The 23,292-nt window shown below is 43.6% G+C and overlaps 1 protein-coding gene across 1 annotated transcript in view; it reads right to left on the bottom strand.

Annotated features, from left to right (window-relative positions):
- The window catches only part of GNA13 (G protein subunit alpha 13), a 29,338-nt gene extending 6,695 nt beyond the window's left edge, over positions 1-22,643 (bottom strand). The window contains exons 1-3 of the mRNA XM_027691598.1: positions 22,309-22,643; positions 19,832-20,058; positions 2,434-2,484 (exon numbers count right to left, since the gene is read on the bottom strand). Coding sequence (XP_027547399.1) covers positions 2,434-2,484; positions 19,832-20,058; positions 22,309-22,591 — 561 coding nt within the window. The 5' untranslated portion in view covers positions 22,592-22,643. The remainder of the gene's footprint in view (positions 1-2,433; positions 2,485-19,831; positions 20,059-22,308) is intronic.
- Positions 22,644-23,292: the final 649 nt, after the last annotated feature.

Here is a 23,292-nt window from a genome sequence, read left to right as displayed (position 1 = left end):
TATAATAGGCAAAGGCATATGTACCTTCAATACTGAAACAAGAGCACAAAGCAAACTCTCCTGGGAGTTGACCTGTAATGTTTATTCAGTAAAGCTTTCAAGAACAAGGAGCTTATCCCTGGAATTCCTGACAAATTCCCTCTCAAGTACTATTACTCATTGAAAACTCCTACCACACTTGTAACCACAAACAGAATCCTTTCAAGTGCTTTCAAGTTCTACACGCACAGAAGACACACAGAAGGCACACCATGGTCTTAAAGGTCCCTTCCAACCCAAACCATTCCCTGACTCTCTGTTTTATCCTGGATCTTGGCTACTCTGATGCAACAGGCAGCAAAGGAGTGCTCTGCAAGACAAGTGTGGGTATCCAGCCATCATCTGGCTACAGGAAACCAAACAGAACAACTCCTGAGAAACCTCCCAGTATTTTAGTTATCTTTTTGAAGGATGGTTATGTTTTTCTCCCTCTCCAGATCCTTGGGATACTGGCAGCTTGCCACTTGCTGGCCCTTTTCTCAGTGTTGATCCCATTCTCCACATCTGAAGACTGCAGCATTAAGTGAATATTTTCCTTGGATGGCAGTGAGTATTATTTTCCAAGTTCTTTCAGTGTTTTGCCATTGTCAATCAGTGTTTTTCCTGCAAGTATCCCCATACAGACACTGATTTGGAACATGTGCCTCCTTCCTGAATTATCTCCTTCCCCAAATCCACTGCAGTCTGTTTCTTCTAAAGGAGTCCTTTTGGGTATCACATCACAGTTTGCCTAGTTAAAATTACAATTTAAGGCATGACTAAGATCCAATCACAACATGGAAAGCAACATCTTTCTGTGAGGTATTTTGAATACATATAGTCTGCACTGGCAGTTGAAACACCAACAAACAGTTGCAAGGAATCCAAGCGATCCCACACCCGTATGCCTGTCAGATACTCTTTTTTTTTTTTTGCTGATTGATTAAATCTGAACATTAAGTTCTTTTCCCTCAGTGCTGTTATCAGTTCCTTTTTGGCAACAGGCACACGAATGGCAGATCTGTGTGTTTATAAGCAATTTAGTTGCAGGTCAGCCCAGTTGCATCAGATAAGAACAGTAAAATACTTACATTAATACAGCTTGGGGAAATATTCATTAGATAAATCTTGCACATAGATAAGAATAAACCAGAAGAACCTATCAAATCTTTCACTCAGGAACAAAACTTAGTGCTTTTTTTCCTCAAAGACTTAACATTTTCTACAACAGAAGATCCTGATGAGTCTCTCTGATTCTCAACACCATTTGGTCTAACTTGAAGCTGGAAAAGCTGTAATTCAGAGTTCAGCATTCCCATGGCAACATCACATTATAGTAAGTGTGTGTATATAAAAACATTAAAAAAACTTAACTAGTGACTAAGTTTTACACTTTAATCAAAGAATGGACCAAAGTTTCTAAATAAAGAACTCTGAAATGAAGCTGCAAAACTCTTTGCTCAACTGTGCTGGGGAAGAAAACCAAACCATTCAAAACTCAAGTGGCACTGGATTCAAAGACCACCAGAAATCCACCACTGGCAGAGAGTTTAGCAGTTTAATTAAAGCAAGTGCAGTTCTTCTCCTGAGTGCAGGTCTTATAACTCCAGACCAAATCCTAACTCAGAGAGCAAGTGCTGGAGTTCCCGAGCCAGAGGTCTGGGAAGCGCCTGTGCTCAGGTCAGAACAATGACAGTTCAAAGCAGAGAAATAGCCTGGATTAAAATCAAATTTTTATCTGGTAAAGGCAAAAAAGAAAAATGAAATTAAGCATGATGTAACAGGGCTCAATTGAAGTGGTTTGGATTCCTTCAGTTGTTAGCCATCAGCTGGAAATGACTATAGAGAAACTGCCTCCCCACAGAGTTCAAGCACCATCCCATTTTAAAGGCAGTTTTTCCACATGCCATTCCTGCAACACACAGCCCAGACTATCAGCATGCAACTTCACTATCCAAGCAATAACTAACAGTTCTATAAAAAAAGTATTCTACAGAAATTTCAGCTTTTTCCTCAGAGAACAGATTTTATTCTTTAGTGAATGGACACTACTGACCTGTGACTGATTTAACTCAGTGTTCCTAAATGGATATGTAAACCCAAACCCAGTCATTTTTGGGTATCATTTAGTGTTGAGGGACTACTTTAATAGTTTTCTGACTGGACAATCATTTGTAACTTGTTTTTTGCTCAATGTTGACAGAACTTTTATTTCCAGAAAGTCTCCTGGCCCTTGCACTGCCTTGTGTTTTTGACATGTCAGTGATGAACTGCTGAGATAATGCAACAGTAGAAGTTAACTAAAGATAAAGTTATTAGAGTAGACACTGATTACATTTCATCTACTTAAAACCCAGAGATCACAAAGACAACTTAAAACTCAAGACTGGAAAGAAAAACAAAAAAAGAACTTACTTGTTCTCCAAGTTTATCCAAGTTGTCCAAGAAATACTTTACAGATTCCCCCTAAAAACAAATCAAACAGTTATTTAAATAAGCGACGTACTTGATCCCAATAGTTTACATTCTGAAGTCCAGATAATTTACCAAAATCTACATTTAAGTGTTGTAAGCTTTAATCACTGCCATTTTTAAAAGCAGCTAAACTAAGAACACAACTGATGATTTATTCTTAGGCCGGTTAATATTTAAGCTTAAAAGCATAAGAAGGCACATTTATAATAGTTACATTCTTTCCAAGTTTAGACTTGATAAATAAATCCAAGTATTATCCACAGGGAGCATCAATGAAGCAGCCACACCTTCCTTATGAAAAGAAACATTCAATCCCTCTAAGGCTTTGCAGTGTGTGCACACACAGACATTCAGGTATGGGGATTAATCACTGGAGAAAGTTAATTTATAACTGCAGTGCCACACGATCCATTCCCACAGGTACTTCCCTGGAGCACAGGGAATGATGAGCACAACAGAGGATGAGAAACCACAACACACGAAGCCTTTTACTCAGGTTTCCCATCAGACACCAAGCTGGACCAGAATTCCTTCCTCTGGGAGTAACGAGCAGAGCTCCAGGGTGCTGTACTGCAGGGGATCACATCTACTGTGCAGGTATTCCAGGTTATCCTCTGGATCCAAGCCAGCACAGTCCTGGCAAAGAGTAACTGCAGTTTGTAATCCCTCCACTAATGCGGAACTAAAGAGTTTTCCATGCTAAGCCTGAACTACAGTCAAGCCTGCAGGACTCCGTTGGGGTGCTGGGATTAGAGAGGAATTCTTGCATGGATACTGCTGCACCTGAATTCAACTGCAGCAGGTAATGTACTGACAGAATTCCTTGCAGAGGAAAGCAGCACCTCTTTAGGGTTCTCAGCATCCTCACAGAAGCACAAACTGCTTCCTTTTGAAAGCTCCTGATGACCAGCTGTAACTTATTTACTTTACAGTAAGTGCAGAAAAGAAACCACCTGTGTTTTCACTCTGCAGATGGAAGAGCAAGAATTCTGAGTTTTCTTGATGAGAAATTCAAGCAGCATCTGAAACCAGGGTGATACATCTAATCCAGACAAGTGAATTAGGACAGGAGTTACACCCTGATAATGACTTCCCCTCACTTCAATCTGAACTCTGAAAACTTATCTAGACTGAATATCAAACCTCACTATTAAATTGTGCCACCTAAGCATCTACCCTACCTAACTAGGGGAGGGTAAATAACAGGCCAAAAAGGGTTCTGGCAGACACATAAGCAAGGTATTTTTGCAAGTTTTCCAGGTACTAAAATAAGTTACATAACACAAGGAGATACCACACCTTGAAGTGTGCAATTTGAACATCAACTTTTAATGAGGCAAGACTGGGGCTCTGGTTGGAACATGCCTCATGCTCGACACACCTGCAGGGAAAGACTCCAACACACCTCCACCACCTTACCTTACCTTCTGTTTGGCTCAGCTGTCCCAGTTTTCTCTGGGATGACAAACTGCAGCAATAACACTAACCAGTTTAGTGGCACTCAGCAACTACTGCTTGCCATGACAGCAGTATTGTACAACTACATCTTTTTCAGCACCCATTCTAGCCTCAATCCTGTAAGGAAGGTGTGCAGGGAAGAGCATTCCTATTTCACAGAAAAGAAACAACCTTGATGCACAAATCCATCAAGCTTCCCAAGCAGGAGTAACAGGATCAGAATTCAGGCCTTCCAAGTGCTAAAACCACTGTCTGTAGATGAGTATTAGGGCAAAATAAAATTTAAGGTCAGATTTAATTTCTTTTTTAGGTGCCAGTAGGAGCTGGCAACCTGCCCTTCCCCACAGGGCTACATACAAATCAGCCAGATTCCAGACTCATTAAGTGGAGGTATTTATTCTAGAATACCTGGGCCTCAGAGGCTGTAAGTATTTGTGTGTGTGTGTGTAGGCAAACATGTATTTTCATCTCAGACAGCTCTTTTTTACACTACTTACAGCAATGTCTACTCCCTAAAGAACCATTAACTCCACAGCACTGGAATACATAAGTGACTACCCTTCCTTTAAGTCTCAGGGCTCACTGCTACTGCAACGGATGGAGCAGTTGGGACAGACAAGTAAACTACAGCCTGGAAAGGGCAGAAAACACCCCCCAGGAGCAGCTTCCTAAAAGAGGGGATTTCCTGAAATCACAAATGCAAAATACAGGGGCCTGCAGCGACAGCAACGCTCCAGAGCCACGTGTCCCACAGCAAAGTCACTGCTGGGAGGAACCGGCTCTGCTTCCTGGGCTGTCACCGACCAGAGCCAACAGCAGACAAGGATCAGGGTGGCCATGCTGAAACTCAAGAGATTGAACTATAAAATCAACCAGTTACAAGGATAACACAGCTGATACAGCAGTGACATAACCAGCTTCCTGCCTGCACATCATCAGCTCCATCACCGGGCTCTCACCTCGTGAAAATCTATTCAGACAACAAACCCAACACACCAAGTGCCACCAACATGACTCGACTCTGCATCCAAGGACAACAGTTGTTCAATCATTGGATTTGCACAGCATCAAGAACCTTGAACAGCTTCAAACTCCTCTGTTCTTCCACCTCACTCCAGCCACCCTTCCACACCACAGCTGCAAGGCAGGGCCCTGACTAGTGGGGATTTTCTGTCTGCCCTGGCCACGTTCGTAGCAGCAGCCTGAGCTCTGCTAAATACAGACACTGCTGAGCAGCAAACCACCTCAGTGAACAGATCCTTATCAGAATGCACTACCATAGAACCAAAGAGTTTTGACCCATTTAAACAAGCTTCAAAAGGGTAACATCACAAAGCAGCCAAGCAAAACTGCCAATCCCTTTCCGAAGGGTGAATTTATGTATTTTTTGCAAAAATTAAGAGAAAACACTGAAAAACCCAGAACACAACAAACAAGGAAAGACTTAATGCCACCAAATTTTAAAAATTGGTAAGAAAATGATCCAGTCACATCCCTGTAAAACAGATCCAAAGACTACTTGGTAGATACAGAACTACATCTCCCTCAGGAAATTCATGACAGTGAGTGTATTTAAATGTCGGTATTCAACAGACACTTGTCACACCTAAAATTTCCCTTCAGACAAACTGTAAACTCTCTGGTTTACCCAAGATGAGTAGAAAAAAGAGTCTGGGTTTCCCCCCTCTGCCCCACTAACTCCAGTGTGGCTCACCACGTCCAGCCCTGCCACGTGGCTGCCCCTCAGTCAACCTGTGGCTGTCACGTCACAAAGGAGCCACACCAAGGACAAAATCTGTACAGAACTGAGAAACTGCAGGATCTGCCCCCAAGAAAAAAAACTGCAGCTCTCCATCACATTCCTGTTGTCTTCACACCCACGTTCTGTGAGCACATAGGATGGAAATTTAAAGATTAGCTAAAAATATATAGTGATGTCCCCAGAACAGGAAGGACCTTGACCTGTTGGAGCGAGTCCAGAGGAGGCCACCAAGATGATCAGAGGGATGGAGCACCTCTGCTGTGAGGAAAGGCTGAGGGAATTGGGAATGTTCAGCATGGAAAAGAGAAGGCTTTGGGATGACCTAATTGTGGCCTTCCAGTACCTGAAGGAGCCAACATGAAAGATGGAGAGGAACTATCTACAAAGAGCCTGGAGCGACAGGACAGGAGGGAATGGCTTCCCGCTGACAGAGTAGGTCTAGATTGGATATTAGGAAAAAATTCTTGCCTGTGAGGGTGGTGAGGCCCTGACAAGAAACTGTGGCTGCCCCATCCCTGAAAGCCTTTAAGGGCGGGTTGGACAGGGCTTAGATCAACCTAGTCTTGTGGAAAGTGTCCCTCCAAACCCTTCTGTGATTCCATGTGATAGTCTTTAACTAGTCACAGGTGAACTTCTTTTTTTAAATGCGAGTGAACCCTTTAAAAGTAATTTTTACAGTTGAGCAGTTCTGAACTGCAAACCTCTGAGGCTTGGCTGAAGGTGAGCAGCGACCTGTGACACTGCAGACACCAACCAGCCCACGGCACCTGACTCGTGCCCTGCCCTGCACTTAAAGCACAGCCCAAAGATGCCAGTACAAGTGACAAAACCAAGCACAGGCTTGAGCACATGAATACTGATGTACTGCAATAAAGCAAACTTCTTGAACAACCCCCCCAGTACAATAGAATGAACCACCTACGCATCAGCTCCAAAGACCTTCCGGTGTTACATGAGAGTGCTTTGGCTGTTTTAAACATTATTGTATCACATTGGGATATCAGATTTTAAGCAGTCCCTCTGACTGCTTGTAGCAGATGCCCTTTTTTGTTCAGATGGAATATACACATCTCGGCTGCAGGCCTTCAGCCTCCTCCTGATTCAGAAATGCATGTAAACCACAGGAAGTTGACTGTTAAATAGCTTTATTCATAACTGTCAAGTATTCCATTTTCAGAAAGGTTTGAGTCAAACCAGCCTGTGTGCCTCCTGGAGCCTTGTGATCCTCACTGACAGAGCCAAGGCAGTTCATCATGAATGTGATTTACAAGAAAACACACCTAAATCATGCTCCTATCAAGGTGATGTTTCCACAACAGCTTCCCTTACAACGCTGCATCTATTGTAACCACTTGCCAGTGCCTGTACAAGGAAATATCTCCAGTTTTACAACTCGCTCTCTCTCCAAAGACATGGTTACAGCACAGTTGGTGATTTACCTGCTGGTAAAACCAGAGCAGGTATCTTTTATAGCTGAAACACAGCACAAAGATCACTGTCTAGTCAGTGCGTCAAGCAAAGTAACCACAGAAATATTTTTTGGGGAGGGGCAAAAAAAAAAAAAAGGACTACATGAAATACACACCAGATGAACACATCTTTTAAACCCAGGAAGTGGCACCAATTTATTTGGTTTCCATGAAAACAATGTCAGCAATCTAAATATGATTTGCTGAAACCTTAGCACAGCCAAATGGCTTTTTAGCTCTTCGAGGGGAATGGGGACACTGCATTTTTTCCAAGAGCAATCGTTCAAAAAGGAAAGAGGAAAAAAAGCACCGAATAAAGATTAAGTCATCACAAGGTTTAAAGAAAGAAACACAATTTATCAAGCCATCTGCGTTTGGCTGCAAGTTCAGTGGAACATACTGAACTGACAAGGCTTATTAAGTGTCTGAGATAATAAATCAGGTATTTTAAGAAAACAGGAGATATAATTTAGTAACTCTAGATTAGAGTTGTAAGAGTCACCAAACATTTTCTCTTCCTGACCTTACTTGAATTTCTTAGAAAAGAGAAACAAATATTTCCTATTTTATTTAATTAAAAAACCATATAAACACAAACAAACAGAAACAACACACGAAAAAAGCTTTTTTACAAGCCTAGTTTAGAGTAAGAACAGGCACCTACAATGTTTTTAGGCTGGTGTGTACATGCCTAAATTGACACACAAACCTAACCCATCCATAACATGGGAAAAGCAGCTTGAAGGAAGATGATGGAGGAATAACCAGAGCCTGGAAATTCTGCACCTTGCAGCACCCTAAAAATGCTTAGAGCACACACTCTGTTATGGACAGGTTTTTTCTGTTAGAGGCTTAATCCAGAAAAATCCATATCTGAGGACTCTGGCAAAGAAACTCCAACAACCTTTATCTTCTTGCCACCCCACCCCAAGCTGATTCAAAAGAAGACTGACTGCAGATCAATAGTGCTGCCTCTGAAGCTGCACCAGATGTCTTCTGAAATGTCAGTAATAAACAGAGCTAAGGAGTGGAGAAACATTTCAGTCAAATCAATGCAAATTTCCAGTGGGAGAGAGATTAGAGAGCACAACCTCCCCCACCCAGGCAGGGGATGTCTGAAACGTTACACAAAAGAGGGAGATGATCCAGATGATATATTTATGTCACGAATGCATATCCTAATTATATTAATGAGCTCAAATCCACAATTGTCTTGATTGTTAGACCAGCAGAAGTTTAACCAAGTCTCATGTCGAGACATTGGACTGGTTGGGTTTCTTTTACTGGTCTCAGACTTGGAGATAAATAAAATAATCTTGGTTCTTTCACAGCTTTCAGGTTTCTATAAATTAATTTCTTACCAGTCCCTCCTCCCAGTGCTTTCTAATGAGGACTCCTCTTTCAAACATGCCCCACTCAATAGACTAGGACAAAACTCCACAATCATACTTATACCTTGTTTACTCCAGGAACTAAATTTTAAAAATATACTTTCCCTATTTTATAGTAGCAATCCAGCAATTTGTTTGGAATTTCCTATGATGAGGGGAAACAATTAGTTTCTGAATTGCCATTCTGTGCTTCAACACTTGATATAACACTCTCTCTTCAAGCAGCATATTTGCAGTGTTCTGGGAGTTTACAATAAGCATATACATTAACTAATTTTTAATAAGGTGCTGAAGGTATTAGGGAAAAGTGTGGAGGTAAGTAACAGTACATTTACTTACCAAACTGCAAATCTGGGTCAAAATATTTGAGTGTGCTAACACAAAACACATTTCCTGGCGAAATGTTTCCTTTCTCTAAGTGTTAATTATGGCCAAAGTTATGTTAAAACCAGGACAAACTGGCACTCCCACCAAAGCAGAGCAGTCCCCATTTATTCCCACATGAGCATTACTGTGGCCATAAGCAGAGCAGCCAACTGCTCCATGTGAAACTAATCCCAAACTCCCAGAAAAGGAAGGGCAAACTGCTGGGAAAGGGCATTGCTGTCTGTGGAAGCATGAATGGCCCAGCCCTAGAAGGGCTGGAGCACAGACAGTGTGTGTCAAGACCACACATCTCAGATCTCCCAACTCCTTTCTCTCCAGCTCAACCACCTGAATAGTCGCTTAAACCTGATCTGCCCATTTCAAAGATAAAATTCAGTGCCCTGGAATTAATTCCTGTTTCTTTGCAAGACTGGAGAGTTCAGACACTTGCTGATTCAGGAGCACAAAATAACGCTGCTCTCCACCAATACACCTCACAAATGCGTCACAGCTCGTCCCACCTCCGAGAGCACAAACCTATTTCCTCTTTCCAGCCCTCGGGCTGAGGCTCGAGCCGGGTTTGACTCTTTTCAAAGCCATCAGAACTGCGTCACGCCGGGTAGAAGTGAAACCTGTCTTGTGTTCGGTCACACAAACTGAATATCTGCCCTAAAAAAAAGGAAAGGTCCAAGTCCTGACTCACAGAAGCAATCTCTTGTAAAACCTTGTGGCAGCAGAGCAGAATTTGTGTTCGGAACAGCTGGGCCACGGTGGGTGGAAGGTGCTCATTTCCAAAAGCACCGAAGGGAGGAGCCACACCAAGTTTATTTCGTGGCTGACATTTTTATCTTGCATAACAGTATTAACAAAGAAAGGTGAAGGGGTTTAAGAAGGGGTTTAACCCAATAATATCCCTTTAATCTATTATCCCCTATTTACCATGTAATCCAATTAATCCATAATTCTCAAAATGTGGATAACAAATGGATGAAGACAGAGCACGCCAACCTGGGCTCCTGTGCTCTGACTCCCCAGCAGGATTTGCCACGTCCTGGGAACTGGGAGGGACAGAGGGGATGTCACCAAGTCAGCCTGGAACTAAATAATCCAAACATGCCTCTGGCATCAGCTGTTGCTCCTTCTTGCACCCAGATCAGCGCTGCTCTCCCTTCCAAGTGCCCCTCACTCAGCTCACACTCGGATTTCCTCCCATCAGAACAGCATCTCCACAGTTTCATATGCAACATGCCATCCTAATTAAACTAATTAAAATTCTAAAAAGAACTCTAATCTGCATAGTAGTGTATCACACAGGAAACTGTTCCAGTTTTCAATTACTTTCCTAAGAGGGAAGAAACTCAGTTTCATTTTCCTTAGCTAGGTATAAACCCCCCTCTCCTAAAGGAATTTAATTGTCAGATTCTTAACAAGACTTGCTTCAAAATATGCAAATTCACTACAGCTTTTAGGTACAAAACAGCATTCCATTAAAGCCTACGAAACTACAATTTCTTCCATGCCAGGCACTCTGTTCCCATAGTGCTAATTCTGAAAGACTTCTTGGAAACCAGGATGTGCCATATTCTAGAAACAGCTGAAAAATTTAAGAAGCTGCCGAGACTCTTTCCAACAACTAAAAGCCCTAGGAATGCACAGCATTTTATCCTGGAGGGAAGAAATTCTTTACTGTGAGGATGCTGAGGCACTGGAACAGTGGAAGTGTCCAAGGCCAGGTTGGATGGGACCTGGAGCAATCTGGACTAATGGAAGGTGTCCCTGCCCAAGGTAAGGGATTGGAACAACATGATCTTTAAAGTCCCTTCCAATCCAAATCACTCTGAGATTCTCTGGTATTCCTTGGGATTAACAATGCTTCCAGATAGGAAGCAAACTCAAGGCTGCTGCAGCCCCTTGTGGAGATCAGAGCCAGGACAAGGAACACAATAACTGGCACATGGGACACTCCACAGCACCAGAGCATCTAACCAAGAGGCTGCTGTTTGTCAGAACTTCAACAGAAATCAACCCATGAAAGCAAATTAGGATATGCTGTCCACAAGGATCAGGTGCACTCTGTTTCTCCAAGGATCTTTTTATTCTCTCCCTAAGTATTTACAATCCAAACTCCTCTACCAGAAAGTTTACTTTAGGAAAGACTGATACTGCAAAGGGTTTCATCAATGAAATTGGAAAATCTATCTTCCAAGTCACAGAACACACAGTCCCAGAAATCCTATGAAAACATGCACCAACCAAGGCGAAACAGCCACCTCCCAGTTACTATTTACACTCTGGGAAGCATCTATATAAACCTCAAGATGTTTTGCACACAAAACAGACTGGAAACAGACTGTAAACATTTGCTCTTCTTTCAGAGCACTGACCCACTGGCTCCATGACTTCATGTGTTTGCAACTCAAACTGCATTTAATCTAACGCTGGAGCAGTGGTGAGTCTGCAAATCTGCCATCCATCACTGAGGGCTTTACTTGCTTAGAAGTTGTACAAGGCCGGCAAAGGCTCCCAAAAACATGACAAATATTTGGCATGTGGAAGCGTATCAGCACTAAAACTGGCCATACTGAACTTTAGGATGCTGGAAAAGTCCATTATTGCATAAACTCTGCACTAAATCACAGCATTCAAAAGCAGAACCCTGAACTGGATCCCAGTGCATTTCTCTAGGATTCAAAGTACATTTGGTTCCTATTTCAGCCTCATGAGAAATCCAGATGACCAAATGCTTTTTAGTTCCTTCCTCTGCCTCAATTAGCAGAATCCATTTCAATTAAGTTCTGGTATTTCTGTTGGCAAATGGTGATGTGCTAATAAACCAGCTCTGGTTACAAGACATCTGACAAAACTCAGTGGTAACTTATTGGGTCTTATGAAAGATCTACCTGTACCATTAGCTGAATGTTGGCATCATAAAAAATTACTAAAAGCTGTGTCTAAAGAGCTCAAACTAACAGTAAAGTACACAAGAATTCCTAAACAGCAACAACATCCAAGAGGCTGCAAACATGTCCTATCACTTACAGAATTTTGTACTATAAATTAACTAAAACTAGAAAGAGTAGAAATTACTTATTAGAGCAACTATGTAAGTGTTTGCTAATGGAAGTTAAAGGTCCTGATACCACCCCCATGTAAAATTTTAGTAATCACCCTGCACTGAGTTTTTTTAAGCACAGTTTTGTGTAGATATTTTGCAACACGGTGTCAGTGCTGTGTTTCCACGCCTGGAAATTCTGCATCCTCTTTATTTGGTCACCAGTGGGTGATCAAATACCATCATGTGCCCAGAGAGAGAAGTGCTCCGGGCAGGTTGCCGAGATCCCATCCGTTTGTTTAACATTACTTCTCTACATCATTAAACAAAGGAAAAAGATACAGAAACTCATGTGTGATCACACATTCCTATACCCCTCATCCAGAAACTTTGGGACCTTCTCAGTTCCTTGGTTAAGTCACTGAAGAGGAGTGTGATATTCCACTTACTTCAACTGAGGAGGCTCTGAAGTACTGGGAAATTTAAGGCATGAATGACCACGATGGAGAGATGGGTGCAACATGGTACAGTGAATTGAGTGCTGGGAAGGGTAGCTCACTGCCTATTATAACCCAAAAATTTCCTTCTCTGTAATAGCTGAAGTTGTCAGTTATTGTGATGATAAAGGATTCAGGGTGTTTTCTCTATTTAAAATTTCTCAGCTTTTCCAGTTGTATTACCTCATGTTTCTTGTTAACACAGACATGCAAGTGGAGAAGATATTGCAAGTCATTAGGACCTCTTTTAGCTGCTGATGAAGCCCTAAACATTTTCTTGATCACCATTTAAATTCAACCCATCAGGCTACTTTGGGATAAAACATAAGGATGAGTCTCCAGGATTATTCACATTTTTATTTGGATTAAATACCTTTATAGTTTGAGGCTGATGAGTTAACTAATAATGTGTTCCATGACCCATTCATTCAGCTTAAGATATAAACAAAGTCGTCATATTCCAGAGCAATACAAGATACCACTCAGTATCAAGTGGCCTCTATCAGCCTGTTGTCCTGTAAAAGGGCAGGCTCTGCACCTCTGAAATTATTTGTGATAAATTGAGATATTACCAAGGAAAAAAGGGGCAGTAGACACAATGTTGGACTGGTAGAGTTACTCTATTGCTTTTCTTACGTAGTCAGGTCGGCTGCACTTGGGTTTTCTCACATTTTCTTAAGCAACTTCCTCAGCTGCCACAAGCTGAAGTTTCCCGCCCCTTTGCTACTTCTGCGTGAGAGGCGCAGCATGAACCCAGAGCATAAAAATAACATTTACCATTAACTGAAGTTTAGGACAACAAAGAGCCAAAACAGTCACCAAGAACAACCCAAGTGCTCTGTGAGACCAGACTTAACCAGCCTCTCAGGCTGGAGTCTTACAGTAAACTCAAATTAGGGAACAGCAGCACAAACCAACACTGCACCTGGCACAGCACCCTAATCCTGAAGGATCCCATATTTACATATGAAAAAGATCACCCCATATTCTTTGCCCCAGGTGCAACATACAGAGACGGAAGATCACAGATGCATTAGCACCACGTGTTTTGCCAGCACGGAGATTTGCTGACAGCCACGAGTGCTGGGACTGTGCAGGGTTTGTGTTTGGGAAGTCATTCCTGAATGGACAGAGAACAGTGCAGCCATTGCTGTGTTTAAATTCCAAAGTCTGTAACAAGGCAGTTGCACAGGTACCAACATGTAGAACCTTGCAGGTGAGTAGCCAGCAAGGAAATGAGCTTGGAATGAATGTTTGTACCAAGGTCTCACGTTACACCGTAGACAGCAGGAACAGCAAAAGCTCCTCTAACACATTTGCACCCATTTCAAACAATCTGCTGGGAAGAGGTTCACACACTCAAGATGTGAACGTTCATATTCAGAAGAGCATTTATATTTTAGACTGATTTAATCAAGGCTCGGTTACAGAAATCCAATTTTTTGCAAGAAGTAGGTCACCCTTTAGGCTTCTGCAATAAAATGTTTAGGAAACTAAGGCACATGACTATCAACAGGACACAGCTTGTTGGAGACACAGTATGTACAAGAACATATCCCTCTGCTCCCACACTCTAATTCTTCATTTTAAAAGTTGTAGTTCTCCTTAAACAGATCATATAATCCCTAAATGGTTTGGAGTCAAAGGGACCTTAAAGATTATATCATTTCAACCCCTCTGCCACAGTCAGGGACACCTTCCAGTAGACCAGATTGTTCAATATCTGAAATTATTTGAATTAGGAATCCCATCCTCGGAGATTGCACTGAAACCAGGCAGAAAAGGCACACAGGACTCCAAAAGGTTGCTAACATTCCTGGTTGGAAAACAGCTCATCATGCTTCTGTCTGGCATGTGTGTGCCAGGATGACATGTCCACACCAAGACAGCTCCTACTGAGACCTCTCAATCACGAGCCACATCTGGGCTTAAAAATAATAGTAACAAAAAATAAAAATATAAACAAGAAAAATAGTAATATTAAAAAAAAATATATGGCAAAGATGTTCTTCAGTAAAACCAGACCAGTATCAACTGGCAATACAAGACCAGTCCACTCTCCAAACACTTCAATATTTCGCTGCTAACAAGAAAGGTCAGCAGACAGGAAAGGAGGAGTGGTGGAAAGGGAAGAAGGCAGTCCCAGAAAAAGCCTTTCTAGGCACAGGAACTCACAGAGGCTGAAACAGAAATTCTAATCCCAATTTGGAAAATGATAAAAAAATGACACTTTGTGTTAAATTAGTATAAAAGTTCACTTGAAGATCATTCAGCTAAACTGAAATACTACAGTCAATTCCCACTACCAAAGCACTGGCACACACTGAAGGGGTTTTGCCACAAACCCTGAATAAGGACACTCAAGTCTCTATTGTTGCACTCTAGAGTTAATCCCTACATGGAGTCTTATTAATACCAACTCAAAGCCAGCATTATCTTGTCATTGGGGCAGGAGAAACAGCAATTCCTCCAAGAACTCCAAGTCTTTTCTGAGGATTTAAATGACTCATTTTTAAGTATGAATTCGTAAAGCACTTTTCTTTCCATAGTTAAAGCAATGATCTTTGATAAATCCTTTTCACATAAAGACCAAAAGATGGCAAGCAGCCCTTTCCAAGGGCTTTAAGGAGTCATGTTCACTGTTCACATGCCATCCTGTGATCTGATCTTTGGCAGAGCTATTGATTAAGAAAAGAGGGGAAAATATTTCAACACATAAAAGCAGCAGCTTTTTGGGTTTCCACACACAAATTTAAGCAATACTCAACATAATTACAACACTGTATTTCAATAAAATAACTCTGAATTATGTGATTAAGTGCCCAAACAGTCAATGCATGTGTTTACAGAAAGGCTTCTGAAAGTCAGTATCACACACATGGTGTGGACACATTAATGAATGGCAGGTAAGATACTCTTTTTGCAGGTCCTGCACTTGGGACTTCAGAGAGATGCTGCACCCTGACCTCACAGCTGTTCTACAGGATGGGCATCCACCCTCCAAAAGGGGAAGACTTCAACATCTGGAAATCTAGTCTGGCTTCACACACAACTGACCTCTGCAGGATCCTGCTCTATAATCAAGCACATTTCAAGGATGTGCTGCTTGTGCACCTGAAAGAACATTAAACTTCAGTGTCCGTTTGAGGACTCATTATTTCAGCAGAGCAAACTTACTGTTCTCGTGCCCAGCAACGCTCAGAGACAGAACCCAAAAAAGCCCAAGGAGAAGAAGATGAAATACAATACAATCTTCCAGTAAACTGAATAACACTTGCCAAAAACACCAGTCTGCAACAGCAGAATGCTACAGGGAAACTGCAGCAAAGCTACCACTACAACTTCAAGCGGAACACGCCTTTTCCTGTCTTCTATAATCTGATCTAGCACTTGCAGACACGTCACAGAAGTAGCAGTGATCCAGAGGTAAGTGCATATCCTATAATCCTTACTGTACCACCTATGGATGGTCTGTGCAGTTCTTTGCAAATAGGGACAAAATAAAGGGTCACCCCTGCCCTCGCATAACAAAAACACCAACAATGTTCAATGTAATTTGCAAGTAGGGCAAAAAGTATCTGTCTGAAAATCAACAACTGCTGGTAGCAAACATCCAAACCCACCCAAAAGTTATCTTTAACAAGAACAAACCTAGAAAACGTCCAAAGCTTATCGTGCATCTGAGCAACTCGGCTCTCATCCCACTTTTCCATTCTCGTTGAATGAGGAGACTCCTGGAGACTACTTCAAAAGGCTTCTCTCTGAACAGCTCTCACAGCAAATTCAAGAAATGACTGATGTGAGAGGTGCTGTTCAAGGCTGCTCTTGCTCACCAGTGCCTTCCTCGGTGTTACAAGACACAAAACACCAAACAATGCTCATCTGCCACAGCGTCACCCAAACCTCCGTGAGGACAGCAAACCCTCCCAGCCACACGCCCAGCAGCTCACCAGGATGAGCAGTGCCCAGGTAAGTCAGTTTGCATGCTGCAGAATTAAGATAATGAGGATGTTTATCCAAGTCATTTCGGGAGATTTTGACCGGAAATCAAGTAGCGACGAGAAACGTGAAATGTTAATTAGGTGTCAGAAAGCGTTGGGCTGGTTCACATTGATTCTGTAACTACTCAACCGTGTCAGCCACCTGATGAGAGGCCACAGAAGAAAGCAGCTCAGTAGATGAAGGAGAGAAAGCCTGAGATGAGCAGAATCTCCAGTGTAAGCTACAGAGCCAGGACAGTTAACTGTGTTAGTGGAACAATCACCTGAATGACTTCAGTTTGTAATAAAATGTGTGGGATTATAACATCAACCACCTGGGAAGTACTGAAGTGGCACATATTGCACTAAGCTGTAATTAGCTCTTTCCAGTTTTAAAGCACTACACAAGCATGACCTAATGAATTTTCATAAATACATGTTGCTAGTGGCCAGAAGGTCCCTATTTTTATACCAAGGAAAATAAATCATACTGACAATCCCATGACCACTTGAGTTAACAAAATGAGGAAGGACACTCCAGCGAACTAGGCATGGAAATGCTGATTTCTGATTCCATTAAAATACAACCAAGTTCTGTTTTTTCCCCTTTCATGCTGCTATAAAAAGACCACATTGTTTCTTCAGGCTCCCAGCATCATCTCTGGCATTGACAGTGAAAGATGGTGGGGAAAAACCAAAAAAGCAAGAACAGCTCAATGATCTCTCACAAATGTACACGTATCTTGAAGTTTTAACAGTATACAGGCAGAAACTTCAATCCTAAACCTCCTTTCTCTGTACTTCCTATCTGCCCAAGCTACAAATGGTTTCAACACTACATGCTCTTGCTTCCTTTCCTCCAGAATTTCTATGTAAATTTTGACATTTTTCCCTCCTTACCCATCACTGCTCCATTTTTCATTTGCTCACCTCTAGCCCTGCCCCAAAGTGTCCTATTGCCATGACAAACAACACCTCCCCAGCACTCCTGCCTGTGCTCTCTTAGCATGAAACATGTTTTTCAGTGCAGTGTCAAACTTGGACCAGTGAAAAAAGTTAAAACTCATTTAACAGTCTGCAAAGGAGCCCATCCAGTCCAGTAATATTCCTCCACCCTGCTCAGTCCCAGCACTTTACACTGTTCTTGTGGCACTTTTCCTTCTCCTACTCATCTAATGATTGCTGGTATCTCTCTCTCATTACATTTTTTATCACAAGCAATTGAACTGGAAGCAGAACAGTATTTTCCCTTTATTCTCTATTCTACAGTGTTAACACTTTTCAGTCTTGAGCCTTTACTTCAAGACTCAGCACTGGACATGACCGATCTGTCTGCGATCTGTCTGAGTCTCTCCCAACTTCCCCCTGCTCTATCTCCTGACTCGGACACGCCTGTCACTCCCTCCTTAACCATTTGTGTCCTTCTTCCTTCTTACAGCACAGACCTAAACTCTCCAAACACTCTCATCCAAAGCCCGACAGCAGGTACAGCAAAACCCCACACTGCCTCCAGGAGCTTCCCACCCTCCTGCCGCCCACATGGAGCTCTGGCAGAACTGAAGCTGAAGCTCACTGGGGTAAAACTGAGACTTCATGCTTGGCCAGCACAGATCACACTGCCTGCACTCAACACAATGACATCATTCAGCTGCCTTTTTTCTATTTTTTTTTAATCATGTTTATAACTTGGCATAAATATGTCCGGCTGCGATTTTGAAAGGATTTAGGAAATAAAGCAATGTAAGTATAAATAAAGCAGTTACCTTGCTTTCAAAGATTATTAGGACATCACTCAACTATTAAGAGCACTTAAAAAATAGTCTTGAGTTCTGTCTAGAGCACAACACTACCCATACATACTTTTGCAGAGAATTGCACAAATTTAGGGATTCCCAGAAAAAATAATTTTTTTTTTTTCATAAGATTCATAAGAACACATTCTTCACATCCCACTCAAAGTGAAACTCTGCACATGTTTCAGTCATGGAAAGAACCTACTTCTCAGAGACTCAAGGCGACAACAGTAATAGCTCCCTTTCCTTTGCTACGCAGCCTCCAGTCACTAAACATGTTTAATCAAAGGCAAAACTGTTTTATTTAACAGATTTTAGAACAGATCCCTTCAGCACAGCAATTACACCACTAGAATTCACATCTGCACCAGAACTGGATGTTGACTATAGCAGAGCAATTACCCTTTTATGATCCCTTCACAAGGAGCAACAGGTCTCATTAGAAACTTATTTACAGAGCTGAGCCCTGTGCTGAGCAGGTGATAGGCCACCAAAGCACCTGCCCATACTGCAATCTCCAGAAGACATTCCATGATCAGGGCAATACATATTTATAGCATATTTGCACAACCTCTTTAAGTCAAGAGCATGATTACACAACCATTCATAATAGCTCAACAGGAGACATCATGAGCTATTGTTCAGATTCACACTAACACAAAGGTTATTTTTAAGACATAAAAACACAAAGCCACTTAGGTTTGAGAGACCTACGAGAACAGATTTAATCTATTTTAAGGTTCTCAACCCCCACCCCCGCAAAACCCTATGCCACTGGCATACACAAGTCTATGAACCAAGAAACAACAAATTTAAGTTGAATTTTTCATTTCCTTTTGCAGCATTTGTATGGAAACAGAGCGAAAGGACTTCAGCTGTCACGGACAGTTAAAGCTCCAGCTCAAGAATGGAGAGGTTTCTTTTTCCTTTCCAGCCCCACTACTGAACTGTGTACTCCACATCCCAACCCTGCTCTTAAATTGTATATTCCACCTTCAGCTGAGAACTTCAACGTAACAAAAATCTCATTACATGAGCATTAACACAGACATTCAAAATTAAACAGGAAGTATACAGAGGGAATGTTTGCTAGATTGCTCAAACTGGAATAGAGAAGGGAGTGGTTTTTAAATTCTTCTCATTAACCCATGCATATCTTTTCTTCAAAAAAATCACATCACTATTAAGCCTGCCTTTATTGCAAACCAATTTTTTTTGGTTTGGTTTTTTAAGTCGATGCATTAGTTAACAAAGGGTGGTAATAAACATATGGTGAAAACACTGTGCAGGTACCAGCTTTGTTAGAGAACATAAAAGCCCTCAGTACCTCGGCTTTCCCACATATGAAATGAGGACAATTACACCAGAATCTCTTTTTTATTATTATTAAAAGAAAGGGAGGAGGGAAGTAGCTAAATGCATCTGTGTGCAATACCACAGAGGAACAGCCAGCCACAGAGAAACGCTTCAGATCCACGAGGAGGCGGCTCAAGTGGCGTTTTAGGGAAAAAGCAACGCAGCAACAAGGATCACACAGACCCAATTAAAGGCAGTGAGCCCCAAATCTTACCAGCTGGAACTCCCTGCGCCTGTCATATGCGTGCTGGATGCCACTGTCTGCCCACAGGGCCCGGATGGCCGGCAGGTAGTCCAAGAAAACGTTGGTCTCCACCATCCCCTGCGCCACGGTGACCGCGCGGGTGTCGAAAGCCATCACCTTGTCTCCATTGCTCTGGTTGGCAGGATCTCCCCAGGGGATATGGAGTTTCTCTCTGGCATCCACGAGGACTCTCACACCTTGAATGACAAGGAAGAGCACCGAGATTAGAGTTTCTCAGCATCTACTGTTTCACCAGCACAGAGTCAAACAATGCACTCCCTCCGCACAAAGCTCGGTAGGAACATCCAGTTCCTGCTGGATGGACCCAAACCACGGCATTTACAGGGAATATCAAAACTCAGACAGAACATCACCACAATCAACAGGATAATATCCATAGTGCAAGTTAACTCTTGAAAAAGTGCTATTTTTAATGACTAATTCCCCAATCTGTGCTACCAAATGCTTTCACCTGGCATGAATACAAGACAAATGAAGTATATTTACGAGTTTATTTCAAAAGATGTTAAACCACCTGTTGGCTTATTTTAAAGTTCCCTAATCTTTGTGCTATCAACTTAATATCTAGTTATATCAAATTATAGAGTGTATCTCTATCACTGAGAGTATTTCTATCTCTGCCTTGAACATATTCTGAGATATGAAGACATTTACTAAAATCACTGCACTTCATAAAAAGTCTGGTTTTACAGTTTAAGTGCAGAAGGAGTTATATCACCTACAGACTTTCCCACACTTTTGTGGTTGTTTTGGTAAATATTCTCTAGGAGAAAAGGAGTATTTTAAACTTCTTTTTAAAGTCCTTCTAAAGGACTTATACCCATTGTGCTCATAATAATAAGGGAAATGCAGGGAAATGATTTATAGAACTAAATTAACAGATGAAAAAAATAGGAAGAAAATTCCAGAAAGAATAAGCAACTGCAAAGGCATAGGGAGAGATATAAGGAAATCAAGATGTGGTCACAAATGATTGTACAGTAACATACTTGTTCAATGCCAGAGTGTCTCTTTCCATGATTTTTCTACCTGTCAAAGGCAGCTATTTGTCAAATCTATCTGTGACTGCAGGAAAACAGCTTCCAAAACAGACCTGCAAGTTTTTACACGTATACTTTCACAGAGTTCGAAGTACCTTTATTAATAAACTTTAACCTGGCCAACATACACACTCATGACTTCTACTGCCTTGCTATTAATAGTTTTTCCAGGCTTGATTCATCATTAGGTTTGTAAAACAATTCTCTCTGAGAATCATTGGATATTCAGGGCCTGAAGTCTGACAAGGCTTTGCGGTTTTGAGAAAGTTCATTAAGGCTTTTTCCAGCTATTAAAGAGTCCAAACTGAAAACCTGACGGGCAGTTGGGCTAAGAGATTAAATGAGTGAGGACGACCAATAAAGCTGGGATGACAGCAGTGAAATCAAGCGTCCGCTCCTAAATCGTGTGTGGAGGTTTTGGCAAAGCATCTATGAAAAGTGGCTCTGCCTCTGGGTTCCTGTTAATTGATGTGTCAGCCGAGTTTCCAACACGACGGCAGCGATTCTTCCAGTGCAGTGAAACGCTGAGAGCACAGGGACGGCTCCTCCTCACGCGCTTCCAGGTGCATCTTCCCCCCCATCCATTACCGCTCATTACCGCGACCGCATTGCCGGGAAATCACAGAATCACGGAATCAATTAGGTTGGAAAAGACCGCTGAGATCATCGAGTCCAGCCTAGGACCGAACACCAACCCTGTCAACCAGACCAGAGCACTGAGTGCCATTACCAGTCTTTCATTAAACACCTCCAGGGATGGGGACTCCAGCACCTCCCTGGGCAGCCCATTCCAATGTCTATTCACCCCTTTCTATGAAGAAATTCTTCCTGATGTCTAACGTAACCCTCCCCTGGCGCAGGTTAAGACTATGTCCTCTCATCCTGTCACTTGTTACCTGGGAGTAGAGCCCGACCCCCACCTCGCTACAACCTCCTTTCAGGTGTCTGTAGAGAGCGATAAGGTCACCCCTACGCCTCCTTTCCTCCAGAATGAGCCCCCCCAGCCGCTCCTGGTGCTCCAGACCTTCCCTGGAGCGGCTCCAGCCAAGGAGCAAACGCCAAATCCCGGGACCTCCCGGACTCAACCCGCTGCTGCCGGGGCCGAGCGCCGGGGCCGCCCCGCGGGCCGCACCCGGGCGGTGACACCCGGCGGGCCCGCAAGGGTTGCGCCCCGAGCCAGGGAAGGACGAGGCGGCGGGACAGCGCGGGATGAAGAGGAGGAGGAGGACAAGGAGGAGAAGGAGGAGTAGAAGGCGGCGGCCCCGCCGCTCCCCCGGCCCGCGGGACCCGCCCGAGCCGCCTCCCCCCGCCCCGGCCCGGCCGGGCCCGGCGCTCGCAGGGCAGGGCAGGGTGGTCCCGGCCCCGCCGCTCTCACCCACCACCCACCCTTGATCACGTTGCTGTAGATGGTGGCGCGGAACTCCTCGCGGGCCGCGCGGTCCCAGTCCTGCCCGTGGATGATCCGCATCTGCTTCAGGAAGGTGGACTTGCCGCTCTCGCCCGCGCCCAGCAGCAGGATCTTGACGAGGCGCTTCACGTAGGTCTTCTCGCGGTTGAGGCACTTGTCGATCTCCTTGGACTTGCGCTGCTGCTCGGCCTCGCCGCTGGTGAGGAGGCAGCCGGGGAAGCAGCCGGACAGCGCGGAGCGGGACGGCAGGAAATCCGCCATCTTAGCGAGCGCTGCCAGCGAGGGGAGCGCCCGCCCGCCGCCCGCGCCGCGCGCGCCCAGCGCCGCGCATGCGCCCCGCCCAGCGCCGGCCCGCCCGGCACGTGACGCGTCCCCCTCCGGCCCCGCCCTTGAGGGAGCTCCGCCCACAGCGGCGCCTCACAGGAAATGGCGGGAGGGGCCGGTCTGGGAGCGGGGGCGTTGGAGTGCCCTGGGCTGGGAAGGGACAGCCGGGTACCAGGAATTCCCACCTGCATAGCCCCGACCATCCTGCCGTGTGCCTGAGAGCGTTGTCCAAGCACCCCTTGAGCTCTGGCAGGCGCGGTTCCTTTTACAGAATCGCCGAATCAACGAGGCTGGAAAAGACCTCTGAGGTCGTGGAGTCCAGCCTTTGGTCCAACGCCGCCTCCTCTGTGCCACATCCAGCCCCTTCTTAGAAAACACCTCCAGGGATGGGGACTCCACTACCCCCCTGGACAGCCCATTCCAGTGCCTAGTCAGCCTTTCTGTGAAGAATTCTTCCTGATGTCCAATCTGAACCTCCCCTGGTGCAGGTTGAGACTGTGGCCTCTTGTCCTGTCACTTGTTCCCTGGAGCAAAGCCCGACTCCCATCTTTCAGGTAGAAAATCCATTTCAATGCCCAATCACTCTCTCTGTAAATAACTTCTTCCTGATGTCTGACCTAAACCTACCTCCCTCCTGT

Source organism: Neopelma chrysocephalum, unplaced genomic scaffold (assembly GCF_003984885.1).
Source record: "Neopelma chrysocephalum unplaced genomic scaffold, ASM398488v2 Primary Assembly neopelma1_84, whole genome shotgun sequence".
NCBI lineage: Eukaryota > Metazoa > Chordata > Aves > Passeriformes > Pipridae > Neopelma > Neopelma chrysocephalum.
The sequence above is the reverse complement of the archived record's forward strand: the minus strand, read 5'-3'. Positions and strand labels throughout refer to the sequence as shown.